Consider the following 21,504-nt stretch of genomic DNA (forward strand, 5'->3'; position numbering starts at 1 on the left):
CCAAAGGTTTTTGGATGACTGAATTATATCCACAAAGCAAAAGAGACCTTTAGGGCGGGAGCGGGGTGGTAATATGCTATTTTCACTTGAGCAATGCTGAAAGGTTTTCAGAGACTATTTTCTGCAAACTTCTTTTGCATGACTGTGAATGTCTGCCTCCTCATGAACCACTTTGCTAGCACCAGAAATACAAGTACCATCAGACAACGGGGGGGGGGGGGTAATAGGTGTTATTTGAGGACTCTGCAACCTTTTATGTAGGAGAGAGCCCCCCACCCAAAAAACCTGCCCCCTAGGAAACACATAGGAAGGACTGATATTCCCTGCTTTGGAGGGAAAGTACAGCCTTTATGACATCAGCAGCCATTATTGCATTGATCTCCAGGCTCATCTCAGACCACTTTGCATGCCTAGCAACAAAAACACCTAAGGAAAGGAAAGAGGCCTGAGATAAGGCTGGGAACTTGTTTAATAGCTGCTGATGTCCCTGCTGATGGCGCTGCTGCTCTCCTAATTGACATGGGCTATGACTGAATAGGACTGAAGTAAAGAAGAGAAGCTTAGATAAGGTACAGATAAGGCATCTGGGCAGAGGCAGGGGTTCCTAGGGGCAGAAGGAGAGAGGAAATGGGGCCCAGTAAAAAGAGACATAGGGTAAAGCCCACTGAAAAAGGAAGTTTAGGCTGGCACTCAGTCATCCACACCTACAGGCCATCCCTATTCCATCCTCTCCATATATGTTGCCACTGTTTTGTATTTAGCTAGTTCTTCACAAAATTGTGCAGTTGTGCATAGAACCGAATGAAGCTCTTTGTACCCACGGACATAGGCGTAACTATAGGGGGGGCAGGGAGGGCACGTGCCCCAGGCGCCACTTGGCAGGGGGCACCAAAAATTGCCCCCCCCCCGATTTGCCGGAAAAAATTTATTTTTATTTATTTTTTAAATTTTTTTGCAGAGCAGCCCCCCTCCCCCGGTCCTGGCACGCGCCCCCCCCCCCTTGGCATTGCTCATCCAGCACTGGGCGCTGTGGCGTCTTCGTAGTCCAAGTCTCTGACTCTCACTCCCCGGCGCGTTTTAACTGAAAAGGTTCAGCGAGGGGGATATGGGGGGATGTGGAACCTTGGGTTCCACATCCCCCCATCTCTCCCTTCCTGGACTTTTTCACTATGTAATGCAAGCTAATTTAATTATATGTCATCATCAAAATGGATTAGCTGTTTCAGCCCATCAGGAAAGTCTAAACCTCCACCAATTTAATTAACCAGACTGAAATCAGATGAACAGAGAATGTTTTAATGAAAGGTGGTATATAAATTTAACAATAAGTAAAACTATCATTAGGAGCAATTAGCGATTACTTAAACATTGGTGCTGCCAAGCAATTTGTAAATAAAACTTGAAGCCCTTTGAAAATAAGCTGGAATTAATTGTAGGTTGGGCAGGGGGTGAAAGTATATACTTCTAAACATTTATTGTTAAATTTATATACCACCTTTCATTAAAAACAACCCCAAAGTGGTTTGGTTTTAGTCATGGATTTTAATTTTAATTGCTCTTTTTGTCAATGTGATGAAGATTAGTTAAATCTGAGTGGTCTTAGGCAACCAATGTTGCATCTGAAATGCCATTTCATTTTTTATTGTCATAAATACTCTCCAACCAATTTAAATAGCAAAGGTGTATATTATCGCTTTATTCAATTGCAGGGAATCTCAAAAAGCAGGATTTGCAACTAAGGCAGTGCATATCTTCTCTAAAATGGCCCTTTTATAGTTTTTCTAACTTTGCGATCATAACATAAAACAAAGCATAAATGCATAAATGCTTCCCCCTCCATTTGAAACCTTTTCTGGTGTAAATAGCACACAGTTTTGGAAACGGGGAGTCTTTCTTTAACAGTGGGAGAATAAGGAGTCTTTAGCACTATCACCCTAGTCCCTCGAATTACTTTGGAGTCCTTGGTTTTCGTTTTGTTAAAATACAGTCACTCACAAGGGAAAGTCAGGAACAGAACCAGGGCATGAGGGAGGGGCATCATAATCATAATCATCATCATTGCATCATAATTCTGATGTTTGAGATACAAGCCAACTTCACAGGGTTGTTGTGAGGAAAAACCTAAGTATAATGTAGTATGTATCATCATTGCATCATAATTCTGATGTTTGAGATACAAGCCAACTTCACAGGGTTGTTGTGAGGAAAAACCTAAGTATGTAGTGCATTTTGAAATTTTTGGTAATTTTTGTAATTTTTTAAATTTTTAAAATAAAAGTTTTCTGAAACATGTGTGTCAGTCAGATGTATGTTGGGGGCGCAGAGGGGGGAGGGTGGCGTGGGGGGCACAATTTCAGTGTTTTCCCCGGGCGCCGTTTTCCCTAGTTACGCCTCTGCCCACGGATATGCTGGGAGACTGTTCAAGAATGTTATACCTCTAATAGTTAAAATCTTCTTCAAATATAAATGTGTTTTATGCATTTTTTTGGTGTGTGTGTCCTTTAATCTAGTTCCTGATGCTTAAAGGAAACACCTGCTGTTGTATCAAGAGGAAGGAAACTCCGATTTGCTGCTCCTGGCTTCCTGCAGGATGACCTCGGCTGCTCTGAATCTAGAAGAAGCTCTCCAGGATGAAGTCAGCTGTCCTGTTTGTCTAGATTATTTTCAGACTCCAGTGATGATCATAGATTGTGGGCACAACTTCTGCCGTGACTGCATCACCCGGTGCAGGAAAGGACAAACTTCCTCCAAATCTTCCTGTCCACACTGCAGGAAGCCCTTTTCCTGGCAAAACCTCCGGCCAAACAGGCACCTGGCAAATATTGTGGAGCTGGCCAAACAGTTCAACAAGTGGAAGGCAAATGGGACAGGGGAGCAGAAGCTGTGCAAGAAGCACCGGCAGCCCCTGGAACTCTTCTGTGAATTGGATCAAGCCCCCCTCTGCAGGCGGTGTGATATATTCAATGCGCATAGGGACCACCCTGTACTTTCCATAGAAAAAGCTGCTCTGGTTTACCAGGTAACCTAGAATGACCCAAAGGAAGGATGGGCACTGAGGATAGCTCAGTGGCAGAGCATCTGCTTTCCATGTCGAAGGTCCCAGGTTCAATCCCTGGCATCTCTAGAGGGCAGGCAGACAGTCTTCTCTCAAATCCTAGAGAACTGCTCTCTGTCAATGTAGACAATCCTCAGCTAGACAGAATCAGGAGCTTTCCCAGACAGCAGGCTTTACTGTGGGTTTTTGGAGAGGCTTTTACTATGAATTGCCCCCTCAAAACCTGATGATAAAAGTTTTTTTTAACCTTGGATTTCTTTTGGGCTACACTCTAACATGTAACCCTAATTGTGTGTGAGGTGCTCCCCAATAGCTTGCAGGGACTTCAGGGTAAATTTGGCCGATATGTGAACGTACCTCCTCCATTCCAGAGGAGAGGTGAACTAAAAGCTGGGTGTGAAAAACTCCCATGGTGTGAGTCAGTGTCAGGCAGCTTCCTATGTACCTATGGAAACGTGCTTCTTAACCTCTGGGCTTGACTCCCACATGCATGTATGCATCTCTTGATGCATGGTAGGCTCATTCACACAATTAAAATTAGGGCAGGGCACTTGTTTGGGAGCTGTCCGTGCTCTCGTCCGCAAGGGGGAAAGCAAGGTCAGAGGAGGAGGAAGTGATTGTTTGGGAGAAAGGAGCTGAGATGGATGGCATTTCCTCCTGCTTCGGGAAAGTACCTGTAAAGTCAGTGCGCAGTAAAGCACTGTCTGACCCAGCCCCACTTCTTAGATAGTCACTTCCTCCTGCTCTGACCTTCCTTTCCCCCTCGCAAACAAGAGCACACACGGTTAGGTAGGGCACTTGTCCTGTCCTAAGAATTACAGTTTGTGGATGAGCCAGGTGTGTTGTCAGTCAATGACTCACAGCTGAACACGTGAACGACCACCTCCAGCAGAAGATACTGAGGCGGGTCTCGCGATCAGTGAGACCTGCCTCAAGAGGGTTAGTGGGGAGAGTGGGTTTAGCCCATTCTCCCTGCACATGAGCAGGCTGCAGCCTTGGGTGGGGGGCTTTGGCGTTCAGGGGCTGTGTGGGTGCGCAGAGCATGCAGGAGAGACCCCCGAGTCGGAAGGCTGCTTTTTAGCCTCCCAGTCGGGGGTTTCCTCATGAGTTGCCATGGCACAGAGCCATGCCACGGCAACACACGATCATAGAGCCCAGGTTGGCGGAGCGCTCGATCTGCCAACCTGGGCTTAGGGGAGGGCTTCGCAAGCGGGTTACCCGCTTTGCGGCAACCAGGCTCGCCTGTGAGCCCGGTGCTTCTCACGGTCTGCTGAAATCAGGCTAGGCTCCCCTAGCCCGATTTTAGCCGATCGTGAGAATAGCCTCACTGTATGCGAGAAAATGTTCTGACTGTGGAGTTGGATCTGTGACACTCATTTCACACGTGCATGCCATTCCTTGATGTTATTGACTAGCGAATACACTCACTTGAAATTGCTCTTCAAGCAGGGGTAGTTAAAACCAAATGTCTTGAAATGAGGGAAGCCCATCTTGCTCCAAATAGTGGGGTGGATTCATGGCTATGGAGGTCCCCCCAGTGGGGAATGGATTAAATGGAATGATGTGCCACAGAGAGACTAGATTCAGACATGGATGCCATATTGAAACAGCTTCTTGCAGCAGAGGTGACGAATCCACCACAGGGCTATTGGGGGCGGGAGGCTGGCAGTTATTTATCTGAGCGCTGTGGCACTGCCATGCTTTCCCTCTTGGGATGCCTTTGAAATTAAGGGGTGAGTCAAAAAGTAAAGAGCTGCAATCTAAGCCCTTAGTTGCAAGCCCGGAGCTAGCTGGTGGCGTGGTGTGTACCTTCCACACCAAAAAATTCTCTTCCATCCCCAGCTTCACTGACTGTTTTCACTGAACATTTTATAACCTGCCTCCCCTGACTTCTGCAATCCCGCCCCCGCCCCCGCCATCCAGATTTTGAGGCTGGTTACAGGCCTGCTTATTTGTGATACATCAGGGCATTCAGCACTCATTTTAAGGAATCAGATGAATTCACAAGAGTGTGGTCTTGTTTTAAGATCATCCTTGGATGTATTCATCTGATTCCTGAAAACAACCAAAACTCCTGGCCAGCAACTGAAGGAGCCCTTCTTAGGACACGTTGGAAGGTGGTGAATCAGATCAGGAGTCCTTGTCACACAGCGCTCTCCTATTTAGAGCGGCAACTGGGAAGATCAATTGGTGGTACTCAGGGATCCATATTTGTCCCTGTGGCCACCCAGTTGCTGATCTCATCTTTGGAATGTCTGTCCCCCTAGGAGCTAATATTTCATGCAAAGGAGGGTGTTCAGAAACAAATTACATTTCCTGATAGGTTTGCATACCCTAGAAGCAATTTTTACATCATCTAATGGCTTTGCTCACATCTAAGTGTGTACTGGGTGATTATAATAGTTGTTAGTTAAAGTAGAAAGAAAACTTTACAGGACTAAAATTTAGTGAGTTTTTCAGATCTTAATTCATGATTTCAATGATTCAAAAATTAAGGGGCACCTTTTAAAACACTTAAATGTTTAATAACATTGCCTACAGCCATATTTTATTCCCTATTCTTTCGTTTTAATGCCAAGGCAGGATAAAACATGTTAAAATAAATAGCGTGTTTGACATTTAAAAGTACATTCTAGTTAGATTTTCCCCCTTCAGTTGGTTTGTTTATGTATGTATGTATTGTTGTAGCCTATCTGATAATCCATTTTGTTATTTAGAAGTTTGTCCCAGGATGGGTAGTCAAATCCCCATTCAGCCATGAAACTAGCTGGGTGACTCTGGGCCAGTCACTTCTCTCTTAGCCTAGCCTACTTCACAGGGTTGTTGTGAAAGAGAAACTCAAGTATGTAGTACACCGCTCTGGGCTCCTTGGAGGAAGAGCGGGATATAAATGTAAATAATAATAATAATAATAATAATAATAATAATAATAATATAATATAATAGAGAATATGGGAGCAGAGTCAGAAAGGGAGGGGGAGAGGGAGAAGGACAATACAGAGAGCTGAAATGGGGTTGTTTTTTAAAAATAAAATTCTTAATGCAACTTACCACAGTCACTTTGTGTTTACATGGGAAGCAAGTGTAAAATGTATGTCTTTTGATTTATATCCCACCCTATTCCAAGGGTTCAAGGTAACTAACAGCAATTTAATTATCTATCTATCGAAGTCCATGTTGCCGCCTTAAAAGATCCTCACCAAAAAAGATCAGATAAATTGACCCAGGAGGAGAGAAGGCAGTGGGCAGGGTGGTGTCAGCAGACTGTAAAGGTACAGTGTGCGGCCGAGTTGGTTTTGATTCCTGGAAAAAGACTGTACCCTTGAGCAAATGCCACGCAAATTATGCTGCTGGCCACTTAATATTTCCGCTCCTTCCCGCCAGCACAAGGAGCTGCTATTTCCGTTCCTTCACAATGTCCAGAGCTCTGCTACACTGGGAGAATCAGGGGTGGGAGAATCGGGGGTGGCTCCAGCTACACTGATGCTAGGAGGCAGTAGCATAGGGAGGCCAGCTGTGGCCCCAGTTCAGCCTGCTGCTAGCGGGCCCCCCAGCCACACCCCCTGCATCAGATGTCAGCATCTGATGTCAGACACAGGGTGTGTGGTTTTGCTTGCAAACGGGGGTGCGTGCCCCATTTGCGAGCAAAATCTGGCCCCACTGCATTTGCAGCGCAGCCAGGACGGCTCTCCCTACCTTTTAAAGTCATCAATTTCCAGGTGCCTATTGAAAGCACGCGCCTGGGCATTTTTCACACAGCAGGTTTTACTGGGAGTTTACTGTGAGGCTTTACTGTGAGTTCAAAGCTGCCCCGAAAACTTGACACAAAAAGTGTAATTTTTTTACCCCGGATACAAATCGGGCTACACTCTAATGCACAGTGGAAAACACAAATCATGTGTGAAGTGCTCCCTGACAGCTCACAGGGAATTCGGGGTAAATCTGCCTGATATGTGAACACACACACCCTTCATTTTGGAGGAGATGCGAGCAAAAAGCCCTGTATGAAAAATGCCCTGGAAATTTGAATGGCTTAATATTGTGAAGAATATTGTTAAGAGAAACTCTCCAGCGATGGCTTCAGTCAGAGTCCTGAAAAGTAAGTGTCTGGTGGTGGTTTTGCTTGCTTCCTGTCTTCCCCAGGCATGGAGGAGTAAATCTGTTGACTGATTGTAGCTTTATGGTCAGTGTGGTTAAATCTATGCACACACCTGTATCTGCACAACTTCTTGATATTAGCTTGCATTGCCAACATGGCACTTCAGATTGTGCTATTGATACACCACAGACTTTTCCAGGATTGGCTTGAGTAGCTGACATGGGTGGGCGCTTTCCAAATTAGACCCTGCAACGGGGTCACAACGTATCTCTGAAGTGTGCTTCCACACTTCCTGCGTTGTGACTCTGCAGTCCCTACACTGACAGCAGGGTGCTGTTCAGATTTCCAATGCCGTGTTTTGAATTTAATCACTGTGATATAGTGCTATAACGTTGTGTATCTGGCGTAAAAAGGTTGCTGTTTCTTCAGCTCCCCCTGCTGTTTACATTTTGAATGAATTTGCCTGTACGGAAGCATTTTGCTGCTGTTGAGCAGCTGATCTGGAAAGCGCCATGGTCACTTCTAATGTTGTCTGATCCAATCAGCTTTGTATTCCAGTCCCTGATGTTTATGTTCTAGTACAATGGCTGATTGAGCTGTGACTTCCTATTATTTGTTAAAATGGTAAAAGCCAAGCAAGAAAGAGAACTACTTATCTTAAAAAAAAAAAAAAAAAAAAAGAGGCAAAGTCCCCCCCCCCCCCGCAAGAGTCATCTTCACTTGCCCCCCATAACTTAGATGGTAAATATACCTTTGATTTGTGGTGTCAAGTCAAAAATGTACATTTATGTTTGTCTTTAGGCTAAAAGTCATCGCTATTTGCAAATGTTGAAAGAAGAGAGAGAGGCAGTTATGTTACTAAAATCAGATAGGGAGAAGTCAACTCGGGAATTGCTGGTAAGTGCTATTATGATATACTGTGTAAGTAAAGGTGCAATTAGCAAGTTGGCTACACTACAAATAGATTTATCTCTACTCCTTTGGTACCCTGGATTTAAATGTATTGACTTGTACAAGGAGTGGTTGAACATTTCTTAGCTTCAACAGAATTGAGCTTGGTTTGGGCTTAGGCTGAATTCAGTCACATCTCATATGCAAGTCCCACAGATTTCAATGGAAATAGAGTTAGAGGAAGGCAGTGAAGATAGTGTGGGAGTCCAGGAAAGCAAGTCCTATGAGGAACAGTTAAAGGAGTTGGATATGTTTAGCATGGAGAAGAGGAGACTAAGGGATGATATGATAGCCATCTTCGACTATCTGAAAGGCTGTCGCATAGAAGAAGGAGTAGACTTGTTTCGTGATGCTCCTGAGGGCAGGACTAGGACCCTGAAGGCTGAAATCACAAGGAAACAGATTTAGGCTAGACATTAGGAAGAATTTCCTAACTATATGTTTGACAGTGATTCAGTCTGCCTCACGCAGCAGTGGGCTCTCAGTTACTTTTCAAATAGAGACTGAACAGCAGGGGCATTGCTAGGTACTTCAAAGGTACTAATAGCTTGCCACTGTCAGTAATCTAGGCACCGGCAGGGGGGGTCTAGAATGTAGCTCACAAAAGTCTGGGTTGCAGAGGCTAAAGCACAGCTCGGAATCGCTCTCTGGCTCAGGCTACAGGCTGTCGACACTACGGATGACGTAAGTTGTCTTCCAGTGGTTAACTGCAAGCTGTAGACGTGCTTTATAGTCCAAGCTGATAACTCTCAGCTGGCAGGGATTCAAGGCTTATCAGCCGTCTGCAAGAGGCGTTTACTTCTCCTGCTGGGTTCCAGATGCGCCTGCCGCCTTGTGACCCATCTCTGATGTGGAGTCAGTGGGGGTTGCCTGCACAGCTCATCCTCCGGTTTGTCAGTCCCTGTCTCTGCTGCCTCAGACTGCTGTGCATGCTCTGGGACATCAGCCAGACCTGCCTCAGCCATCTCTTGGGAATCGGCAGCCAGGCTCTGCCCCTCAGGCACCCCAGCATTGGCTGAAGGGCTGTCAGCATCCTCACTATCTGAGACCGAGGGTGTGACAGCCACTTGATAGTTAAAACTCAATTATACCACGCCTCCCCCCACAATAATTATGTATGCTTTTAAAAGTATCTTATATTATAGTAGTACAGCACCTATGAAGGTGGAAGCAGCAAAGAGCTAGCGGAGGCTAGGTGAGTCTTTCTCCCATGCTCTGTGCAGGGACTAGAAGACCAAGACTAGGATATTGTAGAATTGGAAAAGGTGCAGAAGAGGCAACCAAAATGATCAGGGGCCTGGAGCACCTTCCTTATGAGGCAAGGCTACAGCATCTGGGGCTCTTTACGTTGGGAAAGAGGCGACTAAGGGGAAACATTGGGTGATGACTAAGGGGAGATACTGAGTGATGCACATTGGGATGAAGAACCCCAACTTCAAGTATATGCTGATGGGATATGAGCTGTTGGTGACTGATCAGGAGAGGGATCATGGGGTCGTGGTGGACAGCTCGTTGAAAGTGTCGACTCAATGTGCAGCAGCTGTGAAAAATGCCAATTCCATGCTAGGGATCATTAGGAAGGGGATTGAAAATAAAACTGCTAATATTATAATGTCCTTTATACAAATCTATGGTGCAGCCACATCTGGAGTACTACATATAATTCTGGTCACCACATCTAAAAAAGGACATTGTAGAACTGGAAAAGGTGCAGAAGAGGGCAACCAAGATGATCAGGGGGGCCTAGAGCACCTTTCTTATGAGGCAAGGCTACAAGATGCGTGGCTATTTAGTTTAGAAAAAAGACTGCAGGTAGACATGATAGAGGTCTATAAAATCATGCATGGTGTGGAAGAAGTGGATAGAGGGGAATTGTTCTCCATGTCACATAACACTAGAACCAGGTTCATCCCATGAAATTGATTGTCAGGAAATCTAGGACCAAAGAACAGAAGTACGTTTTCACACAACGCATAATCAACTTGTGGAATTCTCTGCCACAAGATATGGTGACAGCCAACAACCTGGATGTCTTTAAGAGGGGTTTGGATAACTTCATGGAGGAGAGGTCTATCATCAGCTACTAGTAGGAGGGCTATAGGCCACCTCCAGCCTCAAAGTCAAGATACCTCTGTGTACCAGTTGCAGTGGAGTAACAGCAGGAGAGAGGGCATGCCCTCAACTCCTGCCTGTGGCTTCCAGCAGCATCTGGTGGGCCACTGTGTGAAACAGGATGCTGGACTAGATGGGCCTGATCCAGCAGAGCTGTTCTTATGACATGATTGAGGTGTGTAAAATTATGCATGGAGTGGAGAGAGTGGACAGAGAGAAATATTTCTCCCTCTCTCACAACACTAGAACTAGGGGTCACCCCATGAAATGGAAGGTCGGGAAATTTAGGACCGACAAGAGGAAGTACTTTTTCACACAGAGCATAATTTTTCTGTGGAATTCTTTGCCATGGGATGTGGTGATGGCCACCAGCTTAGAAGGCATTAAATGGGGATTAGACAGATTCATGGAGTTCAGGTCTATCAATGGCTACTAGTCTGGCGGCTGTGGGCCATCTCCAGCTTGGTATTCATGATGCCTCTCAATACCAGTTGCATGGGAGCAACAGCAGAAGAGAGGGCATGCACAGACCTCTTGTCTGTGGGCTACCCAGTGGCATCTGGTGGGCCACTGTGTGAAACAGGATACTGGACTAGATGGACCTTGTGCCTGATCCAGCAGGGCTGTTCTTATGTTCTTACCACCAAGTTCCCTTCCAACTCTAAAATTCTAGGATTGTGTGAACTTGCTTCCATGTATTTATGCTTAGAAGTTTAGGGTAAACTTCTAGAGCACTTCAGTTATTTTACACTTAGGGTGTGAATCTTCTCCAGGAACTTCTGGGCTGTCTACATGGAGAGTGAGCAGTTCTGAAATTTCTGCAGACCAAATCAATCTGTATCCATCTCTTAGCTTCAACTAATGCTTACCTAATTCTGCTTTTAAGATAAAGTGGAATTGTCACAAACAATTTTCACAACCCATCTCACCAGGGCACTTTCCAGATTACGTCCTAGATCAGTAGTAATGTGCTTTGACTTGGCAGGATCATTTTGAAAACCATCCCCAGAATCTCAAACTCCTACAACAAGGGGAAAATACAGCTATTTTTCTGCAATAGACTTGCAACGTTGTAGCATTAAATCTTAAAGATAAAATCCAAAGTAAGGCATCAGAAATGTGACTGGCACCTCGCTGTCAATGCAGGGACTGTGGTGTCACAACACAGGAAGTACGGAAGCATACTTTGCAGATCTGTAGTGACACTGTGGTAAGGGTTAATCTGGAAAGCACACAGGACAGGTTGTGAAAATTAATCCCAGGTCTCCGACCTTCCAAAGGCAATTTTGAATGAGGAACTGCTATTCCATTCATAGTGCAATCATTAAGAACTCTTTCCCCCCCGAGGAAATTCTGTATTGGCAGATGGGCAGAAGTAAGGTTTAAGAAGAGAGCAGAAGCAGAAGATGGGCAGAAGTAAGGTTTAAGAGTAAGGTTTTAGAGAGCGCCTTCTTTTACATGATCCCCACCGCACGTTAAGGTCATCTGAGGAGGTCCGTCTCCAGTTGCCACCAATTCGTCTGGTGGCGACGCAGAGGCGGGCCTTCTCTGTAGCTGCTCCTGGGCTATGGAATGCACTCCCGGCAGAAATCCGTAATCTGAGATCATTGCTGTCCTTCAAGAGAGCCCTTAAAACATACTTATTTGGCCTGGCCTTCCAGAGTTTTAAATGATTAATTGTTTTAAACTGTTTTAAATCATTGCCCTGATTTTCAGGGCTTTTAGCTGTTTTATTGTGTTTTAATAGTTTGATTTTAATAGTTAATTTGTTTTTAATTGTTTTTATCATGTTGTGAACCGCCCTGAGCCGTATCGGAAGGGCGGTATAAATGTAATAAATAAATAAATAATAAAGAAATACTGTATTATTGGCACTAATGTTTCCCCCACCCTGTTTGTATCTGTCAGAGTGAAACAGAAGCTGAGAGACAGAAGCTTGTGTCAAAATTTCAGCAGCTGCACCATCTTCTTGAACAACAAGAACAAATCCTTTTGGACCAATTGAAAGATCTGACGATGGAGGTTGAAAAAAAGAAGGAAGAACACGCAACTAAATTTTCTGAGGAGATCTCTCATCTCGGTGCCCTTATCAATGAAACTGATCAGATGAGCCAGAAGTCAGCAAATGAACTCCTGTGGGTAAGGCTGTGTTGAAGCTTTTTTGTGCAATCGGGGTTGTTGTTTTTTTGCCCAAGAAATTTATTTAAAATATTCCACCCTTCTTGCCTATGCCTAAGGCAGCTTACAAAGATTAAATTAACACAACAAAATATATTTAAAAGCTAAAAGAGATGCATGACAGAGACAGAATAGCATATAGAAGTCAACAACATTCTTCCAAAAGCTACCTAGGCAGTTTAAATGCCATTTTAAATAAATGTTTTAAGACAATGTTGAAAACAGCATACTGAGGGAACGAGGCATATCTTCTAGGGAAGAAGTTCCAGACTTGGGCACTGCTATTGAGAAGGCCTTTAAGAATTGTCCTTCCAGTAGAGATGGGACATGTCTCTACATTTGTTCTGTGATTGTTGCATTTTCTCACTGTGCAATACTTTATATTTGCAAAAATCCAATACTTCTTCCAGAGACTGCATTCATTGCCATGGCCATGTGAAATGACATTATGAGGCTATTCACATGACCGTGTGGGCCTACCTTCTCCAAGGTGATTGATGGTTGTTTCTTTGGCGCGTGAGCTGCGTGCCCACACAACCTGCACTGCCAGGAGCAGCGTAGATCAGTACTGGTGCTGCTCCCGGCAGCGTGGATCAACAGAGGCCAGGACTAGTTCCCCCAGTTTCCAGATATCCCACAAGGCACCGCGCAATGTGTAGTGCCTTGGGGGATTCCCCTATCAGACAGGTGCTCTAGGCACCCATCTCTGTGTCTCCTCAGGCTCCTGCCTGAGCTAGGTTGCTCGTGAGAACAGCTTCTAGGTGTTGAAAATGGGTCCAATTGGTGATTCAGCCCTCAGTACCATGCCCACAACATTCCAAGGCATGGTTTTGGCTTGCTTGCCCTTTTATTTTATTTTATTTTATTTTTTAAAGCTTTTAAAAATCTGTTAGGCTGTGATCTCCCTAGTTTTACATCTCCTCCACCTCCTTGAGTCCTGAATATGCATTAACAATCTGCTGGTGCAGGGGCGTAGCAAGGTTGGAGTGGGTCCAGAGACAAGATTTTAAAATGCCCCCCCGCACTGAAGCTCAGCTCATGAAGTAAAGAAATCTTAAGGTTTTGTAAATTGTGGATGATGTAAGTCATTTAATGGTATTCGAGAAAGACATGCTGTTCTGGTAGCTCCAGGTCTTAACACTCACATCAATTTAAGAGGATCAGGGGCGTAACTACCATTAGGCAAGAGGAGGCAGTCGTCTTGGGGCCCCACTGCCTCGAGGGGCCCCCCAGAGGCACATCACATGACTCCCCACCCACCCATGTTGCACCCCCTATGAATTATGTTGAGTCTCTTGGAGATGAGCAGAGAGTAAAAAAACTAGATTCAATGTGAACTAGATATTCACCGTATTCATAATGGGGATGAGAGTGTGAGTGCATGATATATTGTGAAGTGTTTGTGTGTGTATATCAGCGAGGGGCCCATTTTAAAATCTTGTCTCTGGGCCCCCTCCAACCTTGCTATGCCCCTGCAGAGGATGAATACAACGGAAGGAAGCCCGGGCAGGTGTGCAGCGGGGCGCCGGGGGGGGGGGGGGCGGGAGTCAGTCATGTGACTTGCCTCTGGGGGGCCCTCCAAGGCAGTGGGCCCCAGACAACTGCCTCCCCTTGCCTTATTATAGTTACACCCCTGTGCTGATGAGCAGCACAGTCATTTACTCTCTATTCCCCTGCCCCCACATACAACAAAGCTATTTTCCTCCAGGTTCTTCCATGCAAAGCAGGGTCTTGCATTATTGTCATGGATGCAACTTGCAGGGGCTTCATGCAATGTCTACAAATCTCATGTAGTATGCTTGCTATAATACTGAGGAATACCTGAAAGTGAATTCATGCAATTCCCAGGGAGGAATGACTTTTGTAGTCCACCAGCTGGCAGAAATCCAGGAGAACTAGGTTATTTGAAATGGTCTAAAACTCATTATATTACATAGGAAGCTGCCTTCTACTGAGTCAGACCATAGCTCAGAATTTTCTACCCAGACTGGCAGCAGCTTCTCCAAGTTTGCAGGCAGGAGTCTCTCTCAGTCCTATCTGGAGATGCCAGGGAGGGAACTTGGAACCTTCTGAATGCAAGTATTCAGATGCTCTTCCCAGAGCGGCCTCATCCCCTAAGGGGAATATCTTATAGTGCTCACACATGTAGTCTCCAACTCCAATACAAATTCAAACCAGAGTGGGCCCTGCTTAGCAAAGAGGACAAAGGGCTTTACTTCCTATTCCCAGAGCAGGTGCTTAGCCTGAATTAAATGACTTAAGCAGTAAGCAGTTCAAGGAGAACACAATGTGGTGAGAAGGTGAACTCCTTCCCACAATAGAGAGAAAGTGGAGTGGGGTGTCCCAGTTTGCATGTTTGACAACTGCCCTGTTTGTTTTCCCACCAGAACCCTGGAAACTTCTTGAACAGGTAAGAGGCTCAGTTTTCTCTCTTGCTTCCATTTCTCCATGGAAGCACAGAATGCCTAGGAGCACTGCAGGGAACAGGCATTTCTAAAGTCATGATCTACTTTGGGATAGGAAACTATCTTCTCATTCTTTTTGCCGGGTAAACCACATTGAACACTTTTTTGTTGCTGAAAAGTGGTATTTAAAGATTCTTTTACTCTTATAATATTAATATATTATTATATTATTAATATATAATATAATATAATATTTATAATATAATATTAATAATATAATAATAATATATTATTAACAGTATGTTGAAAAGCATAATAATAATAATAATAATAATTATTATTATTATTATTTATGCTTTTCAACAACAACAACAACAGCAACAACAAAATCCTCAATGCAGTTTACATATAAAAAGAAGATAGTTCCCTGTCCCCAAAAAGCTTACAGTCCAAAAAGAAATACAAGGTAAACATCAGCAACAGCCACTGGAGAGACACTGTGCTGGGGTTGAATAGGGACATATAGAACATAAGAACAGCCCTGCTGGTTATGTCAATGCCTGTATAGTTCAGCATCCTGTTTCACACAGTGGCCCACTAGATGCCTCTGTGAAGCCCATAAGCAGGAGATGAAAGTATGCCCTTTCTCCTGCTGTTGTTCCCCTGCAACTGGTATTTAGAGGCATCTTGCCTCTGAGGCTGGATGCAGCCTAGCCATCAAGACTAGTAGCCATTGATAGACCTGTCCTCCATGAATTTGTGTAAGCTCTTTAAAGCTACCCAGACTGGTGGCCATCACCACATCCCATGGCATATAATTCCATAGGTTAATTATGTGCTGTGTGAAAAAGTACTTCCTTTTGTTGGTCCTAAATTTCCTGGCAATCAATTTCATGGGATGACTCCTGGTTCTTGTGTTGTGAGAGAAGGAGAAATGTTTGTCTGTGTCCATTCTCTCCACACCATATATAATTTTATAGATCTCTATCATGTTTCTTCTTAGTCAATTTTTTTCTAAACTAAAAAGCCCCAGAGCTTGCAATCTTGCCTCATAAGGAAGGTGCTCCAGGCCCCTGATCATCTCGGCTGCCTTTGCACCTTTTCCAGTTCTACAATGTTCCTTTTGAAATACGGTGACCAGAACTGTACACAGTACTCCAAATGAGGCCACACCACAGATTTGCATAAGGGCATTATGATATTAGCAGCTTTATTTTCAGTCCTTCCTAATTATCCCAAGTATCTGATTCAACACTTTCAATGAGGCCACTTTCCCCGTTAAATATAAGAGAATAACCACTTTGAAAGGTGTAGCCTCTTTCCACAGTTAGCAAAGGTAAATAACTTGTGACCCAACAAGATGAATGCAGTCTGCCAGCTTTGTATGCCAGCTCATCAGAAATAAATTTCCTTTTTTCTGCTGACCGCAATTGGAAAAACAGAGAGGTTGTCAAGCACATAGGACTATAGGAAGCTGCCTTATACCAAGTTTGACCATTAGTCCATCTAGAAGAGTACTGTCTACAGCTAGGTGGCCAGATTTGGCTTTTAAAAAGCCAAATTCTGGCTTACGGCCCATTTGACCCACGAGTATACCCCTTAGGTTCTGGCAACTCTGGTCTACAGTGGCGGCAGCTTCTCCAAGATTTCAGGCAGGAGTCTTTCCCAGCCCTACCTGGAGATGCTAGGGATTGAACTTGGGACCTTCTGCATAAAAAGCAGGCACTCTACCACAGAGCTACCGCCTCATATGGTTGTGCTTTTGGCTTTGTAGGTCACAAGTTGTGCAGGCCTAACTTATGCATCCATTCCTATTTGGATTTCTCTCTTTTAAAAAACACCCATCTAGACCCAAGAAGAGGAAGTTTCAGCCTCCTGCTGTGTCTGATTCATCAGATCTCAGGAAAAAGCTCAAGAAGTTCTCCAGACAAAGCACATCATTGCAAAGTGTTCTGAAGAAAATCAAAGGTAACCCAGCAACATATTTCTATAGCTGATCGCTGAGAAGTTTTGCTGTTGGCTAGCTAACCCTGTGTCTTTCAGTTATGAGCCCCAATGAGCCCCTGGTGGCGCAATGGTAAAACTGCTGCCCTGTAACCAGAAGGTTACAAGTTCGATCCTGACCAGGGGCTCAAGGTTGACTCAGCCTTCCATCCTTCCGAGGTTGGTAAAATGAGTACCCAGAATGTTGGGGGCAATATGCTAAAATCATTGCAAACCGCTTAGAGAGCTTCGGCTATAGAGCGGTATATAAATGTAAGTGCTATTGCTATTGCTATATGTCAGCCTGTGTGCGCGCACACAAGTGTATCATACACATTTGCAAGTTGTTGAATATTTTTTGTTAACCAAGGGCAGAGCTTCATCTATGTCTTTCCTCTTTTTCTTCTTCTAGATAACCTGTCTGAACTAAAGTGGGTAGAAGGTAAGTTTCTGTCACAATGGAATAAACTGAATGTTCATTTCTCATAGTAAGGGAGAAATAAGACTCTGCCTGTATTGCAAATTTGTCACACTCCCAGATCGCCTGGAGTATGAGAAACTGAGGCACCAGGGACAATGTGAGGTTTATGCAAGGGCTTGGGCACCTCCGACGGCAGACTCAGCATAAACGGCAGACTCAGCATAGATGGCAGACTCAGCATAAACACAGTACTGGGCTAGGTGGACCAGTGGTCTAACTCAGTGCAAGACAGCTTCATATGTTCAACCCTGGTCTCATAGGAAGCTGCCTTACACCGAGTCAGACTCTTGGTCCATCTAGCTCAGTATTGTGTGTAGTGAGCTCTCCAGATTCAGATGGGTCTTTTCCCAGTCCTACCTGGAGACGCCAGGAATTGAACCTGGGACCTTTTGCATGCAAAGCAAGGGTCTTTCCCTTAAGACCTGGGACAGGGGACCTTTGGGCTGGGAAATGTGGGCACTAAGCAAGTGTGTGCAATTTGGTGTTAATTTCTTTGCTGTTTGCACATTAAAAGCCAACCACTAGATCTCAGCCTTTCCCAAATGGCCCTTAAGACATTATTATACAGTGCTGAGAAAAGGTTTGTGAACCCCAAGTAGAATCATGAGAATCACACTGCAAGGTCTTACCATGATATCCTTGCATAATTGAAACCAGTTTTTCCTAATGCAATAAAAGAGCATGAATTAAGCAATGCTGTGTTTCTTGAGTCACAATAATGTACAAAGTAGGAACAAGGAGACCAGTTCAGGATCACTGTGTGAGATGGTAAGTGAACCTCTAATGAGGTTCACAATCACTTGGTTGTGATCAATGGGCTAATCACAATCACGTGCCTAATGAATTGGGTAACAAGTAAACCACACGGCAGAGGAAAACTGTATGACTGTTTTTGAGCATCCTATCCTATATAAAGGTCTTAAAGGTCCTGAGTTAGGTCTGCACCATGACAGTCAGTGGGAACTTGCCATGCCACAATCAAAAGAAATTCCAAAGGATCTACAAAAAAGAGTGGTTGATGCTCATCTTTCTGGACAAGGATACAAGTCCATTTCTAAGTATTTGGGGCTTCATCTATCCACTGTCAGACAGTCTACAAATGGGAAAAGCTGAAGACTACAGTGACTTAACCCAGGAATGGTTGTCCTGCCAATATCACTGCAAGAGCAACTTGAAAAATCATCCATATTTCCACAAGGAACCCTAGCTTAACATCTAAAGATCTGCAGGCCTCTCTTGCTGTGGCTGATGTGAGGGTTCATGTGTCAACCATTAGAAAAAAACTGAATGGGAATGATAGCTAGGGAGAAACCACTGCTATCTAAAAAGAACATTGCTGTTTGGCTCAGGTTCGCCAAGGAGTGTCTGGATAAATACCCACAAGGCTTCTGGAATGATGTTCTCTGGACAGATGAATCAAATATTGAAATTTTGGGGCAAAACAAATTGTTTCATTTGGCAAAAGCCAAACATTGCCTTCCAAAATAAGAACCTCATCCTGACTTTCAAGCATGGTGGTGGAGGCATCATGGTTTGGGGCTGTTTTGCTGCATCAGGACATGGACAGCTTGCCATCATTGATGAAACTATGAATTCCACTGCATATCAGAAAATTATAGAGGAAAATGTCAAGCCATCTGTCTGTGAGCTGAAGCTGAGCTGAAAGTGGGTCATGCAGCAAGACAGTGACCCTAAGCGTTCAAGTAAGTCTACCACAGAAGAGATTTTCCTTTTTATTCATCTTTTTTTGAGTGGTACTTGAGTGGCCGAGTCAGTCCCAATCTAAACCTTTTATTGAAATGTTTGGCAAGACCTGAAGTGAGTTGTTCATGCAAGGAAGCCCTTGAATTTCACAGAGCTGGAACAGTTTTGTATGGAAGAATTGGTCAAGTTTTCTCCAAGCCAATGTGAGAGACTGGTCACCATATACAAGAAACACTGAGTTGTAGTTATTGCTGCTCAAGGAGGTGCCATGGAATGAAGGGTTCTGAATGCAGGGCTCACATACTTTTTCATGCAAGGATGTTTGTTGCTCAGGCTTTCTGTTGGGTGAATATTCAAAATATATCCTTTTTGCCTGAGGTACTTATTCAATGGAGTTGCCATTCTCTCTTATCAGGATTTAGCTCAGGATCTAATCATGTTTTGAATAAGAATTGTGCTAACATACATATCATCCTGGGGGGGTTCACAAAAATTTTCTCAGCATTGTGTACACACACACACAGAGAGAGAGAGAGAGAGAGAGAGAGGCATTTTTCCGATGCCTACTAACTTTATGTTGAAGGCTGCAGGCTGTTATGTTGTTGGCTGCAGGCCAACAAGCAATATAAACAGTATTACTGATAACTGTATGTGTGTATTTTCCCACCTATATTTTTTCAACACTGATTATATTGTTATACATTTTCTTTTGTTTGTAATGTATTCCAGTATATAATGAAAGGCTGTCATTTTTCTAGGATTTCCAACACTGACTGAATCTATTCCAGGATTTATTTATTTGATTTACAATACCAAGCCATTAAAATCTCAGGCTCACTTTCAATAGTTATCTGGAGGTTGATGCTGATTCCTGGACACTCCAGGCCAATGCTAGAGGGTTGGGAGCACTGTTTCCTCTAACAGGGATTTCCAGATGTTGTTCACTACAACATCTGGTAACTGGAGATGGAGAGGTCCATCTCCAGTTACCACCAGTATGTCTGGTGGTGACCCAGAACTGGGCCTTTTCTGTAGCTGCTCCTGGCCTATGGAATGCACTCCTGGCAGATATCTGCAGTTTAGGCTTGCTGTCGGCCTTTAAGAGAGTTGTAAAAACTTACTTGTTTGGTCTGGCCTTCCAAGGTTTTTAAATTGTTTTAAAAAGTGTTTTAAATGGTTTTGAATTGTTTTTATATTGTTTTGAGCACTGTTTTAAATGGTACGTTTTTTTGTGTCTTTTTAAACTAGTTGTACACCGCCCACAGCCTTCGGATAGGACGGTTTACAAATGAAATAAATAAATAAATAAATAAATAAATAAATCTCCCATCATTCCCAGCTGCAACAGCCTTTGGCTAGGGATTATGGGAGTTGTAGTCAACAACATCTGGGAATCTGTTAGAAGGAACACTTGTTGGTGGCCCTGGGTTAACATGGTTTGCCAGATCTTCCTACTCCAGTCTTTGAGTACTGGTATCAATTTACTTCTCTATTTTTTATTTTTGCTAATGTTTATATAAGTGGCAGTCAATAAGTTGCCTACAAGCTCTCTTTCTTTTTGCAATTTGATCACTAATGATTCTGCTCCTGATGCCATCGCTTAGTGCTTGGTTCTTAGGGCTTGGTTTCTGACCTTTATTCTGTCATGGCCTATGGCTAGTACAATAACATTTTATCTGATCTGACCATTGTACCTGTACTCTTTCAGAAAATGTATTGTTGGCTCCAGAAACAGCCCATCCCCAATATATTGTGTCTGCAGATCGGAAATGTGTAAGATGCAGAGATATCCTTCAGGAATTTCCCTCCAGCTCAAAGAGAATTGGAAATTTTCACTGTGTACTTGGAATGAAGGGATTCATCTCCGGAAAACATTATTGGAAGGTCAATGTAGGCCATGGGAAAAGTTGGGCTTTAGGAGTATCTGTGGAGAGAAAAGGAGATGTCTGTATTATTCCCAAGGAGGGGATCTTTGCTCTGGGGTGTCAGAATGGTTCCTATGTAGCATTCAGTTCCCAAGTCACTCCACTATACCTGAACAACAACCCAGAAGAGATCAAGGTTTCTTTGGATTATGAAGAAGCAACAGTGTCATTTTGTGATACATATGACTACCGTGTTCTTTATATGTTCCAATCTGTCAATTTTAAAGGTGAGAAAATCTTCCCTTTTTTCCAAGTTGCAGATATGGGCACAATTCTCAGTTTACATTAAATGTCTGGTTATCTGTGGGATTTCACTGTGTTTTCTTTATTTGTGTGTTTATTTTTACATTTATATCCCACTCTTCCTCCAAAGAGTACAGAGTGGTGCTGACATCTGTAGCTGTGATTTTAATAGCATCTTGATACTTATCTCCATGCTGTGTAAGATGCTTCACTTCCTAATTTCTCTAGTTGAAGTTGCTCTCTTTCCAGACAGCAATAAACTGTGGGATGTTCAAAGCTTTCACACAAGTTCCAAGTGTGATCTTACTCCCTATATATACACACTACTGCAAGCTTTCATGCTACTTTCTAGTGCAACCTTACCCACC

The 21,504-nt window shown here is 43.8% G+C and overlaps 1 protein-coding gene across 1 annotated transcript; it reads left to right on the top strand.

Annotated features, from left to right (window-relative positions):
* The first annotated feature begins 396 nt into the window (after positions 1-396).
* Positions 397-21,202, top strand: LOC128347816 (zinc finger protein RFP-like). Its single transcript, XM_053302966.1, has 8 exons — positions 397-569; positions 2,511-3,019; positions 7,956-8,051; positions 12,126-12,356; positions 14,783-14,805; positions 16,650-16,768; positions 17,196-17,225; positions 20,677-21,202. Exons 2-8 carry the CDS (start codon positions 2,591-2,593, stop codon positions 21,180-21,182), a joined length of 1,434 nt encoding a protein of 477 aa, XP_053158941.1. The 5' UTR covers positions 397-569; positions 2,511-2,590; the 3' UTR covers positions 21,183-21,202.
* The last annotated feature ends 302 nt before the right edge of the window (positions 21,203-21,504 follow it).

This window comes from Hemicordylus capensis, chromosome 2 (genome assembly GCF_027244095.1).
Source record: "Hemicordylus capensis ecotype Gifberg chromosome 2, rHemCap1.1.pri, whole genome shotgun sequence".
NCBI lineage: Eukaryota > Metazoa > Chordata > Lepidosauria > Squamata > Cordylidae > Hemicordylus > Hemicordylus capensis.

What these genes read in the sequence shown, in the direction of transcription:
- LOC128347816 (XM_053302966.1), top strand. Translation starts at nt 2,591, where the DNA reads ATGACCTCGGCTGCTCTGAATCTAGAAGAAGCTCTCCAGGATGAAGTC. An exon ending in AAGCTGCTCTGGTTTACCAG is followed by an intron (nt 3,020 to 7,955) that starts GTAACCTAGAAT and finishes GTTTGTCTTTAG; the next exon opens with GCTAAAAGTCATCGCTATTT. An exon ending in TGTTCTGAAGAAAATCAAAG is followed by an intron (nt 16,769 to 17,195) that starts GTAACCCAGCAA and finishes TTCTTCTTCTAG; the next exon opens with ATAACCTGTCTGAACTAAAG.